This window comes from Alternaria metachromatica (genome assembly GCF_023757995.1).
Source record: "Alternaria metachromatica strain BMP 0045 chromosome Unknown scaffold_28, whole genome shotgun sequence".
NCBI classification, from domain to species: domain Eukaryota; kingdom Fungi; phylum Ascomycota; class Dothideomycetes; order Pleosporales; family Pleosporaceae; genus Alternaria; species Alternaria metachromatica.
The window spans coordinates 70260-92396 of record NW_026055519.1 but is presented as its reverse complement, the minus strand read 5'-3'; the positions used below and the strand labels follow the sequence as shown (position 1 = coordinate 92396).

Sequence of the window (22137 nt, the reverse complement as noted above, 5' to 3'; positions counted from 1 at the left end):
TCATACGGGGTGTGATGTGATGGGTGGTTGTACAATGTAGATGATGCACTGGAGGTGCGCGAGCGGCGAGATGCCTCGGCAGGCGGGAGAGATGACGTGGGACGCTAGGACCACGCCCCAAGCACACAAGCCCCGACGCGCATAGGCATATCCTCCTTTCATCGACATCATTGCGCAAGACCATACATCGATCGTTCATTCTATTCATGAGGTGCGACATGTAATGCGAAGAAAACCAACTGACATTAAGGGAGTCATGATACAAAAGAGTGTCCAGAGTTGAGTCCCATCTCCCAGCCTACTAATCACTATCAGAGTCATCGTCGTCCTCACTCTCGCCACCTGAGCTTGAGTCGCTTCGCTTCTTCGATTTGGAGGGCTTCTTCTTCTTCTTTTTCTTCTTCGCATCATCGTCATCCTCACTCTCACTCTCTGAAGAGTCCGAGTCGCTTTCCTTCTTCGACTTAGACTGCTTATTCTTCTTCTTGTTCTTTCTTACTTTCTCTTCCTCCTTCTTCTGCTCTTTCCTCAGTCCTTCCCTATCAGCTTTGGCCTCATAAGTTGAACCCATCGTTTCAGTCATGTAGGTATCAAACTCTCTAGCGGTGCTCGCAATCTTTTCGAATTCCACTCTTCCCACACTGATCTCGACATCCTTACCGTTATCGTAGCCTGCACCACCCTTTTGGGTTCTGGCGCGGAACTCAGCCATGGCAACTGCGGTGTGGAAGGCGTTACGGATCTGACGTCCATTCCAGCGTGCCCGCTTGCTGTCTTTGCTGTCCTTCCAGTGCTTCTTGGCAAACTTGATGATCTCGTCTCCATTGATAGTGACATGGCTACGGCCGCTGCTCTTAAGCACATGCACGGTCTGATTAATGAAGGTCTGCCACACTGCGAGTGTCGTTTTCTTGTCGAAGTCCGGGTCTAGGGCACCAGCATTAGAGTAAGCATCGTGGCAGATTGGACACAAACTTACAGAACAGCGAGATGTGCACCCGAGATGTGAAAGCCTCGTCAAATGTCCCCACCCGATTAGTGGTCAGAAAGAGTAGACCTTTGTAGTACTCTAACATGCGGAGGAACACCGACACGATACTGTTGCGCTGAAGGTCCTCCATTTTTCTTCTAGCAAGAAAGACATCGGCTTCGTCTAGCAGCATCACGCAATCCCAGCGGCTAGCGAGGGTGAAATGCTTCTTCAAATTCTTCTCGACGTCTTCTGCCGTGCTTCCGAGGTCGCCGCAAGTGATAGGATAGAGCGGCTTCTCCATCAGATCAGCAATGCACTCGGCTGTGCATGTTTTACCGACGCCAGGAGCACCTGAAGCTGGTCAATAATGACGCTGAAAATCTTGAGAAAAAGCATTTACCGTGAAGAAGGATGATGAGGCCTTGTCCTTTGCCCCGAACCAGATCCATGTCATTCTCCATGCTTCCGGTTGTAGCTTGCGATACTCTCTTCCGAAAGTGCTCACGGACTTGCGACTCAAGGATACTTTTGTGGTCGTCAGATAAGACGAGCTTGTCAAATCCTCCGCCCTTCTCACTCTCCGGTAGTGCTTGAAGATCCTGCACATTTACTTGCACTGCTAGTTGTCAGCACGAATCTGCTACTCATGATGTATCGAATACTCACCCCACTCCCGCGAACGCAGCTTGTAAGCGAAGACGCGGTAATGACAGATACTGAAGTCGGACGGGTCTACAAGACCGGCACTTGACGCGCCTGATAGCGGGTTGAACACCGGCTTCTCATTAACGTACTCCTGGTACGTTTCCAAATCCGTCGTTTGATCGTGCACGACTGGACTGCGATGATAGCAGGAAACGCATGAGTAGCTACATTCCTTTCCTTGTCGGCAATCGCTGGTCTCTGACAGATCAAGCTCTTCAGGCTCCAGGAACGAAGGGATATCGCTAGGGTTGGTGCCAAAATACCCTTTCATGTCAACGATGACTTTGTCGTTGAGCTCCTCACGGGTCACGAGTTCGAGACCCTTGCAATCCACGTATGGCGCAATAGAAGCGGAGACTGTTTCAACGAAACGCTTACCCCGTTCTTTCAGCATGTCAGCTACTCCAGCAGCATACTCCATGGGGATGACATCGAGGTCCGAGACGTTTCGCTCTCCATGATAGGGAGCAATGACTATTCGTCGCCGAACAGGTACCAGCCTAGAACCGTTGAAATCCAAGTAGTACGTATAAATACAGAATGGATTGGTGCCGTTTATGGGCTCGATTTTGTCCGTCGAGGTAAGCAAGTGGACAGGAGATTGGAAGACAGGAGCCGGGAGTTTTGGCATAATGACTCTTCTGCCACCAGCTGTCATGAGAACTCTCATGCCCAATCGACCTTTAGTCTCTGTTCCATCTAGATTCGTCGATCGCTTTGTGACCACGAGATCTCCAGTGTGAAATAGGTGCCACAGGTCACAGAACCGGACCTTTTTTGCCTTACGCTCCCGAAATTCCATATGGCCAGGCAGTAGGTAATTATCGAACAGGTCCCTGATACTTTTGAAAGATTTCTCGACTTCAGAGAGAGTTGGCCATCCGTCCATGTACTCCCCCTCGCACCCGTTAGCCACGTCGTAAAGCTCGAGCTCTTTCAAGACAGTGTCCCACTCCTCTTCTGAGATAGCATCAGGAGCAGAGGCCTCTTCAGTCACTGCATTATCTCCTGCCTTCTCTCCGGTCTCCTCCAGAGCCTTGTCATGAGCGTCATCTGTGACTTGAATAGCTTCGTTTGGCTGGACTGCTTCGGCGCTTTCGTCTAGATCTATGACACAACTCGCCGGTCCTGCGTCTTTTTCTGCACGGCGATCGACTATCCTAGTCAGTGCAGTAACGACTTCCGACATGATGTTTAGTATCTCTTCCCTGTTCTGGAGTAGAGGCTTGAAGGGTCGTAGCATCATAATGTCCGTGTCTGTACCGTCGCCTGTGAGAAACTTCCGGAACAGGTGTGTGATTGACCTTTCCTCGATGAGGATTAGACTTGGAAAGTGTTTGTTCTTGACCTTGACCATTTCCTCCGCAAGTCTGCGCTCATCATTGGATGCCGAAGAGCGTTCCAAGATTGGGTCAGATGCAATCCTCCCATCATCCATGTCGTTGTCCTCCAAGCTTTTAGATTGCTTTTTCCGTCGTAAAAACCTGTCAGATTTCTGTGCTTCTGGTTCTCCAACAAAGACATCGATTTGGTGGACTCTACGAGTTTCGGAGTCATGCTTCAGTCCCTTCGAGAGGTGGAATTTCAGCTCGGGCTCCAACAGTTGCCTCTTCGCTTTGACCTCTGGAGATGGTGGACGAGATATCTCCTCGCCTCCCAATAGCCTGCGTAGCTTCTTCTCGAAGAGCTCTGTTCCCTCTTCCAGAAGCGTGAGTCTCTCTTCCAAGATCTTGTTATATTGGTTCACCTGCTTTACGCGTCTCGGCGCAAGCTTGATGCGCGATTTCATTACCTCGCGCCTGCGGACCCACATATCCGTCTCTGAGTCGGGATCAGTACCACTTTCCTCATCGATCTCCGGCTCAGAAGCATCAGATGCGTCCATTTGGCTGCCAGCGCGGTCTGTCCCCGGCTCGATACTGGGGGGACGTGACCCAGTAGCTCTTATTTCTGGCACCGGTAACGCGGAGACCTCGGTGATATTGGTAGGTACTGGATCGCTCTTGGAACTGTCTGGCTCGCGCGGAAGCGTCGCAGTGGCCTCTTCCGATGCCGAATCTACATCTACCACGTTATCAGTAACTTCCAAGATTCAGTAGCGGTGCGACGTACTAGGAGTATTGCGCTCATGGCTCATGGAGAGCGCAATCCCGGAATCTTCTGAACCAGACATAGTAGCGTTGGCACTCTCGCTAGATTTGCGCTCGTTTCTACCATCTATTAGTTAGGTCCCCTGGGTATAATGCGTGATCTCCAACGCGGAAGGTCATAAAGCGCGACAGTATCTAGGGCAAGCTTACCTCGCCGAACATGCGTCCACTTGAAATACCTTACAAACAACTTGATTGCGGCTCAACGAAAGTGTACAGGATACGCATGAGGGATATCCATCCTAATCCTTCACACTCACCCCGATATGTACGCATGGCTGTATTCCAGGTCATTGATTGATGCGATTACTTTTAGAAGATGGGGTCCAGAAGGCGGCATGCACTTGCGACCTGCATGGACCCTCCTAGGTTTGGTCCAATCAAGGGTGGTCGAGCTGACACCTACCTATCTTGGTCGGCCCCCAAAAACCACTGACCGATTATAAATCCTTCGATTTTGCGACAGCCTTGGGCTCCAAAAGATGCGTAAAACAGCGGGAGTCCCGCATAAGTTGTCAGGGCACAAACAGTCAGTCGATGGGAGGCGCCTCAATGTGCCTTAGCAAATTCCGGGCAAACTTCGAAGATTCGCTTAACCACGCAAAATAGGCGTCTTAAACAACCAGGCTGAAGTCCAGCCGGCTCGTAATACTCAGCTTATCTCGACGTATGCGGCAGCATGCACTGATGATACGTGCCGGTTTGCAGGGTACCAGGGTGTTAGCGGGTGGGTACTGCCGCCGCACTCGCGCTTTGGCGCTTCCGAGATCGTGTGCGTTCACACCTAGGCAGTCACAGAACTTGCAGTTGGCCGCAACGTATCCATGGATTACTCACCATATCTATTACGAGATCAGGTAGAATCAGGGCGTCCGGCATCGACAACGCGGAGCTACGTGCCTACCGCATAGTCAGCACATCGAATGCAGGCAGCCTGAGCTGAACACAGTCACCGGAAATACCTAATTGAAGCGAGCTGCAAGGCTATGGGTGCGTCACGTTCTCGTTCCATTGGTAATACGCTCATGCATGTCAGCTTTGAAGCCTTCAGCCTTGTCCAAAAATCAAGGCATCTGCCGGTCGCCATTTCCGGATGTTTGGAAGCGCTCTTCGAGTTATCGTAGCATTTTGCGATCGGTTCAGTTGCGCTCCTGTTGACCCTACGTCGAGGATCTTCTGTGCTGTAGGTTTTGCGCTACTTCGAAGGAATTATGTCCGCCCACCAACCGATCGAAGTCGGTTTTCCCTGTCCATCCGCACAGCCCATATCAGTTGACTATATCGAGAATCGACATACGGAATTTCGGGATGAGCACGGCGAGCTACCATTCAGGTTTGACGCGAGCCGTCAAAAGTTCGTAGCTCGCTCGGTCGCGTGGGATGCAGCACCCTCAACTAGTGACGAGGAATTGAGAGACAGCAAATTGCGGGTAGTTGCAACCACGAAGAGCTTCTCCAATGCTCTCTCGGCATTGAAAGAGAAGAAATCTAAGGAGAAGAAGATAGCAAGCTTCGATCTCGACTCTTACCACGACTGGAAAGAGATCACTGGGCTCATACAGGTGGTCGTGAAAGAGTACCACAGCAACGACACGACATGGGACCGAATTCGCAGTGGATTTCGGACCGTTGGAGACAACGCGAAATCTATGCAGGCTTTTATAGGCCTATTACCTGACGGGGAGTACAAAACTCTGTGCGGAGGCCTGACATTGATCTTGACTGTTTGTGATGCCAATCACATATGTGACTCCATAGACTGACAGATATGGTAGGCCATGACGGAACATTCTCAAGTCCGCGAGAGAATGGCAGATCTGCTGCAAGAGGTTCCCGAAGTCGTCAATAAGTGCGAGCAGTATCAGACACTCTACCCTGGGCGCAATACCATACAGCTGTGCGTCAACGATATCTACACCAATCTTCTTATAGCTCTGGAGAAGATAATCGACTGGTATAAGCAGTCTTCCTGGAGTAAGTCAACTCTGCCAATACCACCAACTATAAGTCTAGAGCGCACGTCCCGTACTGATTCGCATAGAACACGCCAAAGACAGTCTTTTGAGGAACAGTAACTACGGGAAATGGATCGATAAGTGTGTTGATAACATCCGGCAGTCTAGGAGTCGCTTCACGGAGGAAACCCAGTTGTACCTAGCTTGGTCTCAAAAAGCCACACTCTCAACAGCGCTCGAGCTCAATTCTCGATCCCATGAAATGAACGAAAACATATACCGCGTCGACGAACATGTTGGACAAGTCAGCGATGGCATTAACGCTCTCAAGGATCATTTCGATGACGTGATCAAGAATGCTAAGTGTGAGCCACAAGTCTTCCTGGTTGCATTGGCGTGCGGCTGACATCAAGAAGGGAACAGTGACATAGACAATCTCAAGGAAGAACTGAAACGGGAACGATTGAGCTTAGAGAACTACAGTAAGTTTGAACGTATTTCTCCATCGCCGCGAACTGACCCGCGCTTAGAGCGAAGGATAAGCGAGCTCGAGGAGCGAGTCGCAAAGACGGCGCTTACTCCGAAGGATCTTATGAAAGAGCTGGACCTGGACCGATCTGAGCATACACATGTACCAGAGGTCTCCACGGTACTCAAGGACGGGCTGAACAGTCCAACAAAGTACCAGAATCGCGCAGGCTGGGTAGGAAACACCGCCGAATTCCGAAATTGGCTAGGCGGGCGAGACAAGTCTCAAATACTGTGCATTCAAGGCCATGGCGAGTTCGAGAAGACTTCTCCGCTGAGCTTCCTCATCGCGCTTCTCTACGAGAAACTGGAAAGGACGCCGCGCACACTCGTTCTCCCATTCTTCTGTGGACTCAGCAGAGTGCGCTCTGGACCAGTAATTATGCTACGGGCATTCTTTATCCAACTGCTCGCTGCATGCAATGCACACGGAGCAACGGACGAGGAAGGACTCCCTCTACTTTCTTTTTTGGGCCACGATGACGTGGCGAACATGGAAGACATGTGCTTGGAAACATATCAAAATGCAGTAGTACAGCTGTTACGCGAGTTGCGGAGGGAGCATAAAGCGATTTTCATCCTCATCGACGCCGTCGACTTCTACGACTCAGACTGGGGGGACGAGATGGATGATTTCATGAAGAACATGAGAAAGCTGGTGAGATCATCCAACAAGGCAGCGGACGGAACGTCGGGTGGTGTTCTAAGGGTTCTCGTAACGGCGTCAACATGGTCGAAGCGGTTTTCGACTCCCAAGAAGCCGATGGTCCTGCTTGATCTGCCCGAGCATCTGGATGGGTCGATGGACGGGTTCGAGAGGTTTACGTAGATAGGCAATTTGTGTAGTTTTGCGCGATGCTAATCGCAACCTCTTTTCGTGCCGTGAGCCTCATTTACTCCCACTGTTCCTCGTTAGTTCTTACTGATCTCTTCTTAAATTTGCAGGCTACACTGACCTTAACACTCATAACCGTGTTGCATGTGGACGCACACTGCCCCGTCGCATACATAGGGAGCGGTAGCACCTCGACAACTTCCTCGGAAGCGCTCGTCTGTCCAAGCAGCGCTCGATGTCGGTGTGATAATGCGTATGGCTTTACAGGTTGAGAAGCCGGGTAAAGACTTATCCTTCACCCTCCATCCGTCTCAACCACCCCATAGATATGCGGCATCTTGTCTCTCTTGTTCGCGTTCAACCATTCGCAGGTCGTTTCCCAATCTGCTTCCAACTCGTCCTCATCAAGAGAGAGCGGATAGGCTTCCTCATATGGTAGGGTTTTGTCTTTCTTTAGTTGAATTCTCATAGTGGTTCGATCGAGTATGTCCTTGCGCTGTTTTGCAGCCTGTTGCTGGAAGGCTTGGTAGAAGTCTTCGCCGTACTCTTTGAGATCTAGCCATACATTCAGAGTCGTCGCGTCCCATATAACACTCAATCTGATCCTATCAGTAGCCTTTTTAGGATCAGCATCACGAGCCGGCGCGCCAGGGCCAAAATTAGGTCTAAGCGGATGTGGATGTTCGATATGCGTATCCATGACCGTAGGCGCTGGTGAAGACTGTTGGCCCTCCATATCTCTTGCGTAAGACTGCTGCCGGGAGATAGGTGGCTCTCCCACCTGATGTGGGTCGTATCGGTCGTCATGACGGTGGATGGAACTTGCGCCGTCATAGGTTACTGCCGAACGATGAAAAGATGCTGGAGGTGGTGTCGGGGCAAGGGGGCGGAATTCCTGCTTGTAATTCTGGAAAGTTGAAGGTTGCCGAGCTGGGGACTGAGGGACAATAGTAGGTGTGTATTCTGGCAGAAGCGCGCATCTAGTCAGCCAAAGCGCATAATCCACTTATCGCTACACTGTATACACACCTGCAATCTCTTGACCCGAATCGTCGTAGCCAAGAAGGATGTCTATGTCAAGCGTTTCTTTTGGTACCACGTAAAACAAAGTTTCGTGTGTGGAATTGGAATGAGGTTGGCGCCATGTAAGCTCAATGGCGCATGAGACTGGTACCAGTCGAAGTTCTCCGGTTACGCGATGTGGCACTTCCACGTGGGTTAAACCGGCCTGACTTATATTGAAAGAGTCTTCGAGTTGTCGTCTGCCAACAACGTCACCGCGTATCACGCTGTGCTTGATCAAGGCCGGTCTCATTCGGACCTTGTGGTCTACGACCTTGGTGCCGACGAGGGTAGGAAGCAGGATGTACTCTCCCGAGCTGTTTTCGTCCCTGGTAGAGTGAGATGTTACTGATGATGCTGTAGCAGGAGGGCTTATCGGATATGATGTCGAGGGAAAGCGGCGTGGCGGCCCCTGGCGGGGAGGCGGAGTTCCAGTGTGTTGCGATCCATGTGAAGAGGGCGGAACACGTGGTGGGAATGTGACATTGATGTTGTTCCCGACAGGTAAGGAAGACTCGTTGTGCTTTGGTCTTGATTGTATTAGGGACGAGAACACTTCCTGGAGGGTTCTTTCCCGTTCTTCACAGCACCTAGTAAGGATCTCTACGGCCTGCTCTGGGCTATGGTCGACCAGCTGTGCGACACATTCACGTATGCGATAGCGATCCATGATGTGCAGTCGAGGCGATCGGGCTGCATCTAGGTGGGGCTTACTGATGTCGCACGGACGGAGTTTGGGACGCTGCGGGAAGCAGCGCTAGCTAAGGTGCAATCGTCCATTGTTGCTCATGGTTGCCGTGGCGTGAGGAGGTAAGGAATTGATGATCCTGCGAAGCGCACTGCGTGTAGCACGAGTCTCGCGGCAAGGCAGAAGATGATGGGCGCGCAGGCCGAAGATTCGCACAGGAACCAAGAAGCGCTTATCGTTTCATCGGTATCCAGGGTCATGATTCGCTTGAAAATACGCTTTGCCGTTGCGAGTTGACCGGAACTGCACGTCGATACAGGGCTGTGAGAACATCATCCAGCAACCTTGAGGCAGCCGTATGCAGCCTGCAGCACACCGGTCAAGGCTTTTTCGTACCCCGCTCGGCTGGCCAGAGGCTTGTCCCAATCACAGCTCCACAGCCTTCCTTCATCGTATGTCTGAGGCATCCGAGTGTGGTCAACCCCATAGGTAGTTTCCTCAAAGCCGATGTTCTCCAGCGAATATTGTGGGCGCCGTCGAACATGTCGCAAATGTCTACTGCTAATCGTACGTCGAAGGAAGTTCAAGTCATGACGGGAGTAGCGTCTGTCAGCCGGAATATCGCCAGCGGTAATGCTCTTCAAATCAATGGCACCGTGGCAGACAACGTCTACAATTTCAGCATGTAAGTCGAACTCCGCTACAATGGACTGAGCACGCTCCTGACAATTCCAAGCAATACTTTGGTCGTAAATTATCAGTATGGCTGGGATCCGAAGATCGTTCACCCTGTGAGCCAATCAGCATTACCGAGTAGATGCATAGCGATGACGGACGTACGCAAGGTGTTGAAGAGTTCAGCTCCGTCGAAGGTGTCTGCAACGTTCACTGCACAACTCCCAGTAAGAGCACCCAGCGTGACCATTTGAAAGGTGGCGGCTGACGACGACTAGATACGCGCTTCGGATCGGTCTGTCCACCAAGGACAAAACTTGATCCTCAAGCCTAGCAAGAATGACAGTCGGCACCCAGTCTTCGCCATGTTTCGACCCGATTTCCCACATAATTACATCGCGGAGAGGATCGTGCGTCGGCTGAGCCTCGTAGTATACAGGAGTTCTTCGTTCACGGTAGAAGCTGGCTCAGACCAGATCCACCTTCCGCCCACGAATGATTATGTCCATCTCGCCTGCTACCCGGAAGAAGAGAAAGACGACTTTGCCATATATCGCTTCTATGTTGTTAAGCATCGCCAGTTCGATCTCCTCTTCGGCGCTGGCTCGGTCAGGTCTGGCTAAACCGACAAGCGAAGAGACAAGAAGCGGCAATTGGAGTTAGGCGCAACCTCCACCGTCTTCCCGTCCGGGGTCCAAGGACGACGTGGCATCATGCACAAGTAATGTCAGCTTTCAACCGCTTCTCTCAGAGAGATGTCCATCCTCATTGGACGCCAATGGCGGTGCGAACTTGGAGTTCTTTTGGGGTGCATTTATGGCTGCAGATCGCTTCGCGGGGGCGAATCACCGGTCGCTATCTTGCATGCACGCTGCGAACTGTCACCGGACCAACCGTACTTACGGTCAACTCGCAATCGACACTGCGCCCCAATAACGCTCTGGGTAAGTTCAGCTGGCCATTAAGTGCTGTCTCGCACCCTTCGAGCTGTCTGCGCAATCTCCTAGTACTTGTGCTCTTATCTCTCCAAAGGAATTTCAACCGATACCTTGAACACTATGGTAAGTCCACTTCGTTTGTATGGGTGGCAAGGCTAATTGTCGTAACAGGCTGAAGCGGTGGCTGTTGTATCCGCAATCCAAGCTACTACTCAACTCGTAGAGCAAGTCTTCCGAATCTTCAAACGCCTCCGCGATGCGAACGCTCGTCAGAAAGGTCTTCCTGAGGTCCTGGCTCGACACTATAGCGAACTCAAAAGTATCAAGGCAATCATGGGTATGATCTACGATGAGCAGGACCTGAAGACACCCACTGTTGCTGCGGAGCTGGTTCGACTACAAGACGTGTCGGAGAGGCTGGCTGCCTTGATCAAGACTTTGGTTCCGTCAACCACAAGTAAGATGATCCAGTTTGCGCGCCAGCTGGTGGACGGCTCAGCAGACGAGAAGAAGCTGAGCGCCATCATGGGCGAGCTTGTCCAAGTGAAGGCTGTGCTCGTGCTGTCCATTCAAGTCGCCCACGTAGGAGTAGTCCGCACCATGGTAAGAACTTCGAGCCTCGAATCGTGTGAGACATTGACTGATTATGTGACGCATGTAGGGGAAACAAGCTGTAGCAAATGCGGAAGCTATACAGCGGATCGACGAGTCCTTCCGGGAGCTTGTCCAGGATTGCAAGGGCCTGAAAATTGCACAACTGCTCAAGGGCCGACGTCCATCAAGTGGGTTTTCGGCTGACGATGATGTATCCAGACTAACGATATTAGATGACGGCTTTGTCCCATTGACTCTGGCTGATCTCAAGGCTCTCGACAAGGCGGGTCATGGTGATGGCGAAGATAGCGAAGACGAGACGCTCGTTGATGACTCAGAAGCATCGCCACGAGAAGTTCCCGTCAAGACCGAACGCATCGTTATCAACAATGCATCTCGTGGTTACGCTGTTCAGGTCAATGCTCCGCTGGATACAGATATATACAAGCATTTGAGCAGTCTGAGAATCCAGGACAACGTGGCCGAGGAGCAGAGTGTGCAGATCAACTATGGCACGACGACCAAGTCGTTGTCGATACTTCTCGAGCTCGCGCGACTAAGGCAGGTAAGCGCGCCCGTAATCGCGCGGTGAGAGATTGCGGTTAGGGTTCGGGGCTGGATATGGCGGCCCTATCTTTGTCTCGTATAGTGTGAGAATAGCGTGATGGTAATTAAATGATGCCTCATCTATATAAGGCGAGATTGGGATAGTGGAATGTGACTGATAAAAGTACATAACTCGTAGTTACGTGAAAGAGAGTCACGCGTTGCAGTGCTCGGGCTCAGGCGCTCCTTCCTCCAACGCGTATGCGCTAGTGGCCCGGCGTAACCTTAATCCGACAATGGCCAGCTTCGGAAGCTTCCACGCCGTCACGGGCGTCAACAACAAGGTGCACCAGTCGCCATCGCTATCTCACCCACAACCTTTACTCCACCGTCTTCGCCGTCGCTCACTACACGAGTTCCTTGCATACAACCCCGCCCCAAACAATACCCTAGCCTAAACATCGCCGCCGGCGCCCGCCACAGCCATGGCGCTCGATACCTTCTTCCACAACAAGATCGAGACGATGAAGCTCGAGATCATACAGGGACAGGCCAAGCTACGACGACTTGAAGCCCAGCGCAATGACTACAACTCAAGAGTACGGTTATTGCGAGAAGAGCTCGGCCTTCTTCAGCAACCGGGATCCTACGTCGGAGAGGTAGTAAAGGTGATGGGTACGAAGAAGGTGCTTGTGAAGGTTCACCCCGAGGGCAAATACGGTATGTGTCACTCTAGTCATAATCGGAATCAAGACTAATCAGGACAGTCGTCGATGTCGCGGACAGCGTAGATATCAGCAAACTCACCGCCGGAAAGCGCGTCACCCTACTCAGCGACTCCTACAAGCTCGAGAAGCTCCTTCCCTCGTCCGTCGACCCCCTCGTCTCCCTCATGATGGTTGAGAAGGTGCCCGACAGCACATACGACATGATTGGTGGTCTGGACCAGCAGATCAAGGAGATCAAGGAAGTCATTGAGCTGGGTCTGCAACATCCCGAACTCTTCGAATCGCTCGGTATCGCTCAGCCCAAGGGTGTTCTACTATACGGTCCTCCTGGAACAGGAAAGACACTGCTTGCGCGTGCGGTCGCACATCACGCCGACTGCAAGTTCATTCGTGTGTCTGGTAGCGAGCTGGTACAGAAGTACATTGGTGAGGGTAGTCGCATGGTTCGTGAACTCTTCGTCATGGCACGAGAACACGCACCCAGCATTATCTTCATGGACGAGATTGACAGCATTGGATCAAGTCGAGTGGAGGGAAGCTCAGGTGGTGATTCCGAGGTCCAGCGAACCATGTTGGAGCTGCTGAACCAGCTGGACGGTTTCGAGCCAACCAAGAACATCAAGATCATCATGGCGACCAACCGACTGGACATCCTAGATCCCGCCCTTCTACGACCCGGGCGTATCGACCGAAAGATCGAGTTCCCACCGCCAACCGTCGAGGCGCGTGCCGACATTCTGCGCATTCACTCTAGGAGCATGAACTTGACGCGTGGTATCAACCTGACAAAGGTCGCAGAGAAGATGAACGGATGTTCTGGTGCTGAGCTGAAGGGTGTGTGCACTGAGGCTGGTATGTACGCCCTCAGGGAGAGGAGAGTGCACGTCACACAGGAGGACTTCGATCTGGCGACTGCGAAGGTGCTGAACAAGCACGACGACAAGGCGACCAGTTTGAGCAAGCTGTGGAAGTAGACCATGGTACGTGGTTATGCTACTGCGCTGGCCTGCATTATGCATTGCTGGTGTTTACGTCGAGATTATGTACACCAAACATAGACGTGCAGATTCTTGGTACAAACAAATAATGACTACCGACCTTCAAGATTCCTAACATGGTTGACGTGGATCTCGCATGGTCAGCTCAAGTGTGACGGCACGTCATACTAGTGCGGAGCAACTCCCGTCAGAACCTAGCCCGCCATCTCCCACACCACCTCGCATGCACTGCAGATCGTAACCACCTTGACATCGCTTATCGCCTACCACAAGACAGTCGCAACGGCTGCAATCCCTTATCGCGTGTGTGGACCAGAGTTGTGGACGCAGTACTACCTCGGCGTTCGTCCTGGAGATACCCCGCGCATCGTCGTGGTGGTACCTTCCTCTGCGTGGTATTGCGCGACCGGGAAGCCCGATTGCGCGACAAGGAACATTATAAGTCGTCACACTAACCATGCAGTTCCCCAACCCACTGGCTCAATCAAATACCATTCCGTTAAAGATCCTCCATTCACTAAGTTCCTAAGCGACGCTAATGCTCAATGTCCCTCGCCACCTGCTACCTTGACTTGACCCGGCTGTCTGTGTTTACTGCGATCTAGCTTAACCTCCGCTCTTACATTCTTTGCGCTCGCAGCCGGTTTCAAAGGGCGAAAAGAAACCATGGCCGACTCGCCAGCAAAGATGAATGAATCGCACGGCTACAAGGAACCTTCAGCGCAAACCGTAGCAAGAGATGGAGAAGCGCCGGTGAGCGTTTTGGAAGATGGGTCGTTAGATCCCGTGTACGAAGCCAAAGCGAAGATGCTAAACAAGGCCATGCAAGACATAGGTATGGGGAGGTATCAATGGCAGGTAAGTACTCATCTCATTATTACTCCCACATCTATCATGAACACACTTCGCACAAGCAACCTTTTCCCCATACTCGTCCTTCATCTCCATCCATCCCGGTCCAACAAACTGACCTCTCCCAGCTCTTCATCGTGATTGGTTTTGGTTGGGCAATGGACAATCTCTGGCCGATAGTAACATCCCTAATCTTTACGCCCATCACGAACGAATTCAACCCCACACGCCCACCGCTGCTCTCCCTCTCACAAAACATCGGACTTCTTTTCGGCGCCGTCTTCTGGGGATTTGGCTGCGACATATTCGGAAGACGATGGGCATTCAACCTCACTATCGGTATCACGGCTGTGTTCGGAATGATAGCAGCAAGTAGCCCAAATTTCGGTGCTACTGGCACGTTCGCTGCTCTTTGGTCTGTTGGTGTGGGCGGAAACCTGCCTGTGGATTCAGCGATTTTCCTGGAGTTCTTGCCTGGGAGCCACCAGTATCTGCTTACGATTCTGTCGATCTACTGGGCGCTCGCGCAAGTCTTTGCCACGCTTGTAGCATGGCCGTTACTTGGAAACCTCACCTGTCAGCAGACGGATACAAACTGCACGAGAGGAGAAAATATGGGATGGCGGTACTTCATGATCGTGAGTACTGAGTTTTACATTCTTGGAAGTATCTGCTAATACTTTCCAAAGGTCATGGGAGGCGTCGCTCTCCTGATGTTCATTGGCCGCTTCGTCTTCTTCACAATCTTCGAGTCCCCCAAATTCCTGATGGGCAAAGGCCGAGACACAGACGCCGTCCGCATCGTCCACGAAGTCGCGCGCCGAAATAGAAAAGAATGCACCCTCACACTTGAAGAACTAGAATCATGCAACAACTACGCTCTACCCGGTACAGTCCAGGAGACCAGCACCGCCACCGCAGCAGTCAAGCGCAAACTGCAGAAGCTAGATAGCTCGCACGTCAAAGCTCTCTTCGCGACCAAGAAACTCGCTTTCTCAACCAGCACCATCACTTTAGTCTGGGCATTCATTGGCCTCGGCTACCCCCTCTACAACGCCTTCCTACCCTACATTCAAGCCACGCGCGGTGCCGACTTCGGTGACGGCTCGACCTACATCACCTACCGCAACAGTCTCATAATCGCCGTGCTTGGCGTACCAGGATGCATCCTCGGCGCAGTACTCGTCGAAACACCGCATATTGGACGCAAAGGCACACTAGCCCTCTCTACAGTCCTCACTGGTGTCTTTCTCTTGTGTTCCACGACGGCGCTCACTTCCAACGCCCTCTTAGGATGGAACTGCGCTTACAACTTCATGAGTAACATCATGTATGCGGTCTTGTATGCGTATACTCCAGAGATCTTCCCAACGAAAGATCGCGGTACAGGAAATGCTATCACGGCGAGTGCGAATCGGGTGTTTGGTATAATGGCGCCTATTGTGGCGATGTTTGCGGATTTGGAGACTAGTGCGCCGGTTTATGTTAGTGGGGCGTTGTTTATCGCTGCAGGTCTTTTCGTGCTTATACTGCCCTTTGAGAGTAGGGGGAAAGCGAGTATGTAAGTGGGCAGGTGCAAAGCGTGTTTTGAACGACACAGATGCGTGGATAGTGAATGCATCTATGTACTTAGAACGGGGCTTCTTCAAGGAAAGTACAAGAACGAATATGCAAGTAGTCACCATAATGAAGTTTCAAACCGCCCCTGGGGTAGCACCAGAAGAGACAGCACCCGACGATGTAGTCCCATTAGCACCCGGCCCACCAATCAGATCCGCACCCGTCTGATTCAGGTTCGCAACACCACCACCCGCCTGGTAATCCGCAGCAACACCGAACATCTGATCGTCATTATGATCAGCCGTAGTGTTAATCCCAATCTGAATCCAAGCCATCAACCCATCCTCGACCCCATCACCCAGATACACGTACTGAGGAAACGGATCAAAGTCGTTATCAGCCTGAACAACCGACAGGAAATCGTCGTCGTTGGTGATATACGGCTGCGTACTAAAGATATAAGGCTCCGTAGCCTCAACCTCAGCCTTGAGATCTTCAGGGTAGAAAAGCTGACCGGCATGTGCGATAGTGCCATCGGAGCCTGTGGTGCCGTTTGAGCGGACCGTCACATTAGACTTAACGAGGAGGTGCGTGTGCGTTGCGCGATCGGTGTAGTGGCCCGGAAACAAGGTTTCGAAAGCGACGACGCCATCAGCATCCGTTTCTTGCACGCCACGTAGAAAAGTGGTGTTAAGCCCGCCTTGCCCGTTTTCAACGCCGCTGTAGTAGCCCGTGGCGTTGGAGTTCCATATGTCGACGTAGAGGTGTGGGACGGGCTCGCAGGTGGTGATGTCGACGTATTGCACTTCGAGGTAGAGGTCGATGCCCTTTTGGTCTTCGACTACGTTCTTGCGGATCATCTCGCCTGTGACGTAGTAGGGCCCGAAGGTGAGTTCGGGGGTGAGGATGCATGAGGTGTTTGCGGCGAAGATGGCGCTGGTGGGAGTGTCGGGCGTGTAATCTATTGTGCCGGTCATGTTATGGTTGACCTTTTCGAATTCTTGGAGTTGCTTCAGATCGCGACGGTACTTCTTGGGCTCTGTATGCTGATTTAGCCATCGTTGTTGGAAATAAGGTTGGGACGTTGGAGGAGAGCATACTTGCAGTGATTCCACGCTTCCGACGAAGCTCATCCATGGTATTCGCGCGACGTTTTTCAGCACGCTGCATCAAGCTTCGGTGCTTGAGCGTATTTTGACATCCAGCCAGAGAACGTTTCGCTGCTGCGGCGCGCAAGCCACGAGCTTCGATCTCGCGTTTGATCATGGCATGATCGTGTGTCTCGCCGGGGTGAGCTATGACAGTGCTAAAGAGAAAGGTGGAAGCAGCAGCGCTGGTCAGAGCGGAGGCGAGGTTGACCATGTTTGATTGCCGAATCTAGTAAAGACAGGAGTTGGTATGATCGGATGAATGACTTCAAGGTAGAATGATTTGATACAGCTAGCTAGCGACACCGGAGAACTGATGATGATAGATATAGACTTTACAGTGATACTCAGTGCCTTTATACAAGCGTATGTATCTCATGAAAGCTGCATGGGATATACTACTAATTTCGTATTCCTACATGTAGACCTAAAGCGATGATGTACGATTTCAGTGTATGTCTCACACGCATTTCGTACATGGGATATCTTACCCCTACCTAACCACGTTTCCCCTTGCCGTCGCATCGAATCCAGTCAAACACTGCAGCCATCACCACTTCACCAACCTTACCAAAGCTTCGTCACGATACATGACGCGGCACCCAACAATCCAAGCCTCGCCTAGAATAGCTTCTCGTTGTACGAAAACTCTAACCCCTTCGTACTACATTTAGTGCTATTCGCCATACTGTACAACGCGGCCGTACCCATGTGAAGTGGGCCTGAATGTGTACGTGTGCCCGGGTAGGTTGAAATGAACCAAACAACGAGGTCTCCCGGTCGAGGCGGCTGAACGAAGTGGGTCACGGGGACACGGGAAACGCCAAGCCTTGCCAACAGCCCGAATCAGCAGTAATCGAATCCCTTCCATTGGTTATCATCAGCGTCGTCTTGAACACTTACGCGTATACGAGTTGTCGTAAGCTTCGCCGGACTCGTTGTTGATCTTTAGATTGCTATCAATGTACGACCGATTCTCTAAAAAGCGAAGATTACCTGCGAGCTCAACTCCAGCCCGCACGATACCATACTGATCTCATCATTTGCTTCCCCAGGCCTTCTGCATCAACTCCTCGACACCGATCGGATGAATCTGGGGAAACTCATGGTTTCTCAATCCATCTTTCGAGGCATCCATGTTCACACGTACAGCCAGCATGCTGAACTCGACAACCAAGGGTTGAATGAACTCCGGAGGAAACTCGTATGAGCCTTCTGGCTGCTGGAGCACCGTGGCTTGACCCTTCTCTAACTTCTCGATGGTATCGTAGGTGATGTCCCATTTCGTGCCTGTCATGAAGCTGTTAGCTTTATCCTAATCGCCATGATAGGAGTGACAAGGATGACTTACCCGTAACCTTCTCCGCCAACTCAACAGCCTTCTTCCACGTCAACGCGTCGGAAGCAAAAGGACTAAGCTCAGGCCATTTCTTCTCATCATCCAACGTCGCAACAACATACTTCGCTAAGTCCGTCGAATGGATAAACGAGACCGCCGAATTGCCATCACCTGGCAGCACCGCCTTCTTGTTCTTGAAGTCCAAAGCGTAGTTGAAAGGCTTCATGTTGGACTTGACATGCGGCATAGCAAAGTAATCCGAATACCAGCCCAAGAAAACGCGTGTGAAGTCGATATGGGAGCTACGCAGTAGATCGGCGGCGTCAAGCCACCATTTTGCGGAAGGATACACGTCGAGAATGCCGGGTTGGGAGTAGTTGACTCCGTATTCGCTGGGCATGAAGCGCTTTACGTTGCCGGCGTCGATGGCGGCGCGGATGAGGTTCATCTGCGAGTCTGCGCCTGGCTTGTCGAAGAGGCGGAGGGCGGATATGACGATCTCGATGTTGTTCTTCTGAAGTAGCTCTTTCATTGACGCGATGTCGTCGTAGTTCGTTTCGAGGACTGAGACGGATTCGAGGCCTGATAGTTTGCTTGCCTGGATGTTAATTAGTGATGTACCAAGTCAAATGGATCTTGTGTTCATACACTTCGGCTTAGAATCAAGACTTGGTGTTTGCCTTGTCGAACGAGTTCTTCGACGATTGTACGGCCGATGCCGCCGGTGCCTCCGGCAACTGCTACGGTGACCATGGCTGAGGTTTGATTGACGATAGTTGTTGGACTGAGCAAAATTGGAAGTTGGTACGAGATGATATAGTTGACGAGGCTACTGAGAGATGGTGAAGTTGTTTACGATATTTGAGGAGCATCTCAGTAGACCTTATATGGTCAGCATGTGGACGAAACCCGGTCGAAGGATTCATGTCTTCACGAAGTGTATTAACTACCCGTTGCCGTGTAGCTTGGCATAGCGACATGGTGATGCTCGTAGACATCGATAGAAGCTACGCGGCTGCAAATATCCGCTCGTAAATCTCCCGCCCACTGAGAAGTCGCGAATGCAACATGGAGACCTTGGCAGGGCGCATGACGTGACTACCACAAGACATCAGTGTAAGCCCTCAGTATGTGAGTTGCGGCGCCGTGCCGGACTCTCGGATATTTACGAAGTGCGAGAAGGGCGAAATCAGGGCGGGGAAAGGCTTGGGTTGGATGCGCTAGCTCCATCTGGATCAGACTAAGCCTAGTTGAGCGCCATACGCCGGTGATATCACCGTAAACTGGAAACTTTATAGAACAAATGTGCTTGGAGTTCCAACTGAGTACCTACATACACCTCCTCTTCGCTGACAAGCGTCGTTCGTCCGGTACCATGGTTTTCGTCCTTGACCGCGACTATTTGTCCTGAAAAACGCTCAACCGCGCTGTCCACGGATCCCGCTTGTGGCATTCATATCTTTCCCCCATCACGGAGATTCGTCTTCTTCCAAACATTTCCTTCCCGCAATGTAGCCTCTCATGTTCTCTGACAGCGTCTTCCGAATAGTGCGCAATGAAACAAGTACGTGGAGTAGATCGAACATCTCGGTATCAAAGAAAGCTACCAACAGCCGACAAACACCCGCGCGACGTGATGCACTCAGAAACGACGCGGTGCCCGTGTCTTCTTCTGCTGAGATGGTCGTATCTATAGCATAGCATAGACACACAAATATTCTCAGTGATGTAGACGAACCACTCACTCTCGCCTCGTATGGCCAACATGTCACAACCCTCACCCCTTCCAAGCACTGAAATCACACCCCCAAAAGTTCACACCCATCTCTTGAAGCCACCCCATCACCGAAACAGCATCTCCTCTCCAGCAATAAATACCGCAAAAACATCATCACCTCCCTCTAACCCCCATTAGTCTTCATACCTCACCCCCGCACGCACGTATCACCACTACAGTCACCATGCTCCCCTTCCTAGTAGCAAACTTCCTCAAGGACCGGATCCTCAACAAAACCTTCTTCGTCTGCATCTTCACCCTCATCTCCCTGATCATATACCTCTTCGTGCTTCTCGGCTGCATAAGCACAGGTGCTGGCATCGAGAGTCTGTATTGGGTGATGATATCGCAGAATGGGACTGCTGGACAGCCACCCGTTGCGGTGCGGATAGGGTATTTCGGTATGTCTCTGCGTTCATGTTGTGTGCTACCTGTGCACCTCAGAGTAGAGATGAGATTCGAGGATACTAATACCATGACAGGCCTCTGCGCATCCTTTCCACCAAACACCACGGCGCCAAGCGATAACCCCACACCAGCGCCGTTAGAATGCTTTCCAGGAGACACACCACCAGGCCTTTCCAGCATACCAATGACACACCCTGTTCTCGCTTCCGCCCTAGCACTTCAGAAATCCTCTTTATACCCTCTTCCCGCGATCGCCTCATCCCTCTTCCTCATATCTCTGATATACTACTTCATCTTCCGCGAACGAGGCGGCCGGAACGAGAAGGCTTCGAAGTTTCTCCTAGGGGTTAGTGCGGCGCTGGGCGTTGCGGGCGCGTTGTGTGCGATGGCTAGTGCGAAAGCGTTGCATGAGATAGGGATTCTGCTGGGACATCATGCGGTTGGTGGCGGTGAGGGGGAGGTCAGCATCGAAGCTGGGAGTTGGGAAGGTGCGGGGTTGTGTATCGCGGCTGGTATTCACTTTGTTATTGTGGTTTATGCGGCAATCGGGATGCCGGGGTTTAGTCTGGGTTTCGGTGGTGGTGGATATATCGGGAAGAGGTTTTTGTAGAGCTGGGGCAAGAAGTGATCCTGTACATGAATATAAGCAGCTGTTCTTGTTAATGCGAAATCAGTATCTTTGAGTGCGATCAGTGGTAAGTTGTCATGATTCGCGCCAGCAGCCAAGTTTGTGGCACAGAGTTGACCAAAGATGTCGGGTCTGAATTGAGGAATATGGAATACTGTCGAGCCCGTTCCCGAGTGTGCCCGCAACACCATGAACGCCTCGCCAAGGAAACCCTCGTGCCTGGAGATGCCGTCGCATTCGTAATAGAAAAAGCGCTTAGAACTGGTCCAGGGTCATGCTCATAGAAACGTCTGTGTTCTCGACCATCTTTGTGAACTCCTCGAAGCTGATCTTGCCGTCGCGGTCTAGGTCGGCCTCCATGATGGTCTTGTCGACAATCTACATGCTCGTTAGACGTCTCTGCCATATGACTTCCAGTATGTATTGCACGCACCTGTTGCAGCTGTTGGTCCTTCAGGTTGCTTCCAACCATCATCTTCAGTACTATGAAGAGCTCGCCATTGCTGATGTAGCCGTCGCGGTCGATGTCGTATACGCGGAAAGCGAATCGCAGCTTCTCCTCCTTGTTGCCCTTGCTACTGAAAGCTGAGAGACCAGAGACGAATTCTTGGAAGTCGACGTCGCCGCCGCCATCTTCGTCGAAGATAGCGATCATGCGTGTTGCGAGAGGGTTTGAGGAGATTTGGGGGAGGGCTAGGAATTCGTCGCGCTCGATGGTACCAGAGTTGTCCTAGGTGGATGTTAGCCAAGCATTCAGCTATTGCGTATAGTGCTGATCGCGCACCTTGTCCAGCTTCATAAACCGTTTCCTTAGGCGATCAACCTCCTCGCGGTCAACTACACGCTGTTAGCAAGCTATTCTCAGCCCCGCAGACGCCCCTTCGCGTATGCCTCCTCTTTCGCCGCTTACGTACAGTTAGACCCGGAGGCTATGTTGTCGAGCAGCCCAGACTGTTGGTTACCCATTCTGGCGATTTATCTGGGGTAGGAATTGGATGTGGAGGATATTGTCGTGTCTCGATGTCGTGGGGCTGCTGGTCGCCGCCGCTA

At 51.7% G+C, this 22137-nt stretch overlaps 7 protein-coding genes across 7 annotated transcripts; 3 read left to right on the top strand and 4 right to left on the bottom strand.

The window, feature by feature from the left end:
* Nucleotides 1–301: 301 nt before the first annotated feature.
* J4E83_008884 (uncharacterized protein) lies at nucleotides 302–3851 on the bottom strand (the record flags this gene model as incomplete). Its single annotated transcript, XM_049335777.1, has 5 exons — nucleotides 302–927; nucleotides 980–1324; nucleotides 1374–1589; nucleotides 1640–3742; nucleotides 3791–3851. 5 exons carry the CDS (start codon nucleotides 3849–3851, stop codon nucleotides 302–304), a joined length of 3351 nt encoding a protein of 1116 aa, XP_049185043.1.
* A 6778-nt stretch (nucleotides 3852–10629) lies between these two features.
* Nucleotides 10630–11695, top strand: J4E83_008883 (uncharacterized protein; the record flags this gene model as incomplete). Its single annotated transcript, XM_049335776.1, has 3 exons — nucleotides 10630–10632; nucleotides 10681–11112; nucleotides 11171–11695. 3 exons carry the CDS (start codon nucleotides 10630–10632, stop codon nucleotides 11693–11695), a joined length of 960 nt encoding a protein of 319 aa, XP_049185042.1.
* Nucleotides 11696–12134: 439 nt separating this feature from the next.
* LET1 (26S protease regulatory subunit 8) lies at nucleotides 12135–13351 on the top strand (the record flags this gene model as incomplete). Its single annotated transcript, XM_049335775.1, has 2 exons — nucleotides 12135–12369; nucleotides 12417–13351. 2 exons carry the CDS (start codon nucleotides 12135–12137, stop codon nucleotides 13349–13351), a joined length of 1170 nt encoding a protein of 389 aa, XP_049185041.1.
* A 690-nt stretch (nucleotides 13352–14041) lies between these two features.
* J4E83_008881 (uncharacterized protein) lies at nucleotides 14042–15792 on the top strand (the record flags this gene model as incomplete). The annotated part of the gene is made up of 3 exons (XM_049335774.1): nucleotides 14042–14233; nucleotides 14356–14865; nucleotides 14917–15792. The coding sequence occupies 3 exons, from the start codon at nucleotides 14042–14044 to the stop codon at nucleotides 15790–15792; spliced, it is 1578 nt and encodes a 525-aa protein (XP_049185040.1).
* A 129-nt stretch (nucleotides 15793–15921) lies between these two features.
* J4E83_008880 (uncharacterized protein) lies at nucleotides 15922–17053 on the bottom strand (the record flags this gene model as incomplete). Its single annotated transcript, XM_049335773.1, has 2 exons — nucleotides 15922–16826; nucleotides 16888–17053. 2 exons carry the CDS (start codon nucleotides 17051–17053, stop codon nucleotides 15922–15924), a joined length of 1071 nt encoding a protein of 356 aa, XP_049185039.1.
* A 921-nt stretch (nucleotides 17054–17974) lies between these two features.
* On the bottom strand, nucleotides 17975–19027 carry J4E83_008879 (uncharacterized protein; the record flags this gene model as incomplete). Its single annotated transcript, XM_049335772.1, has 3 exons — nucleotides 17975–18225; nucleotides 18287–18872; nucleotides 18923–19027. 3 exons carry the CDS (start codon nucleotides 19025–19027, stop codon nucleotides 17975–17977), a joined length of 942 nt encoding a protein of 313 aa, XP_049185038.1.
* Nucleotides 19028–21342: 2315 nt separating this feature from the next.
* CNB1 (Calcineurin subunit B) lies at nucleotides 21343–22053 on the bottom strand (the record flags this gene model as incomplete). Its single annotated transcript, XM_049335771.1, has 4 exons — nucleotides 21343–21465; nucleotides 21521–21817; nucleotides 21872–21924; nucleotides 22002–22053. 4 exons carry the CDS (start codon nucleotides 22051–22053, stop codon nucleotides 21343–21345), a joined length of 525 nt encoding a protein of 174 aa, XP_049185037.1.
* Between the last annotated feature and the right edge of the window lie 84 nt (nucleotides 22054–22137).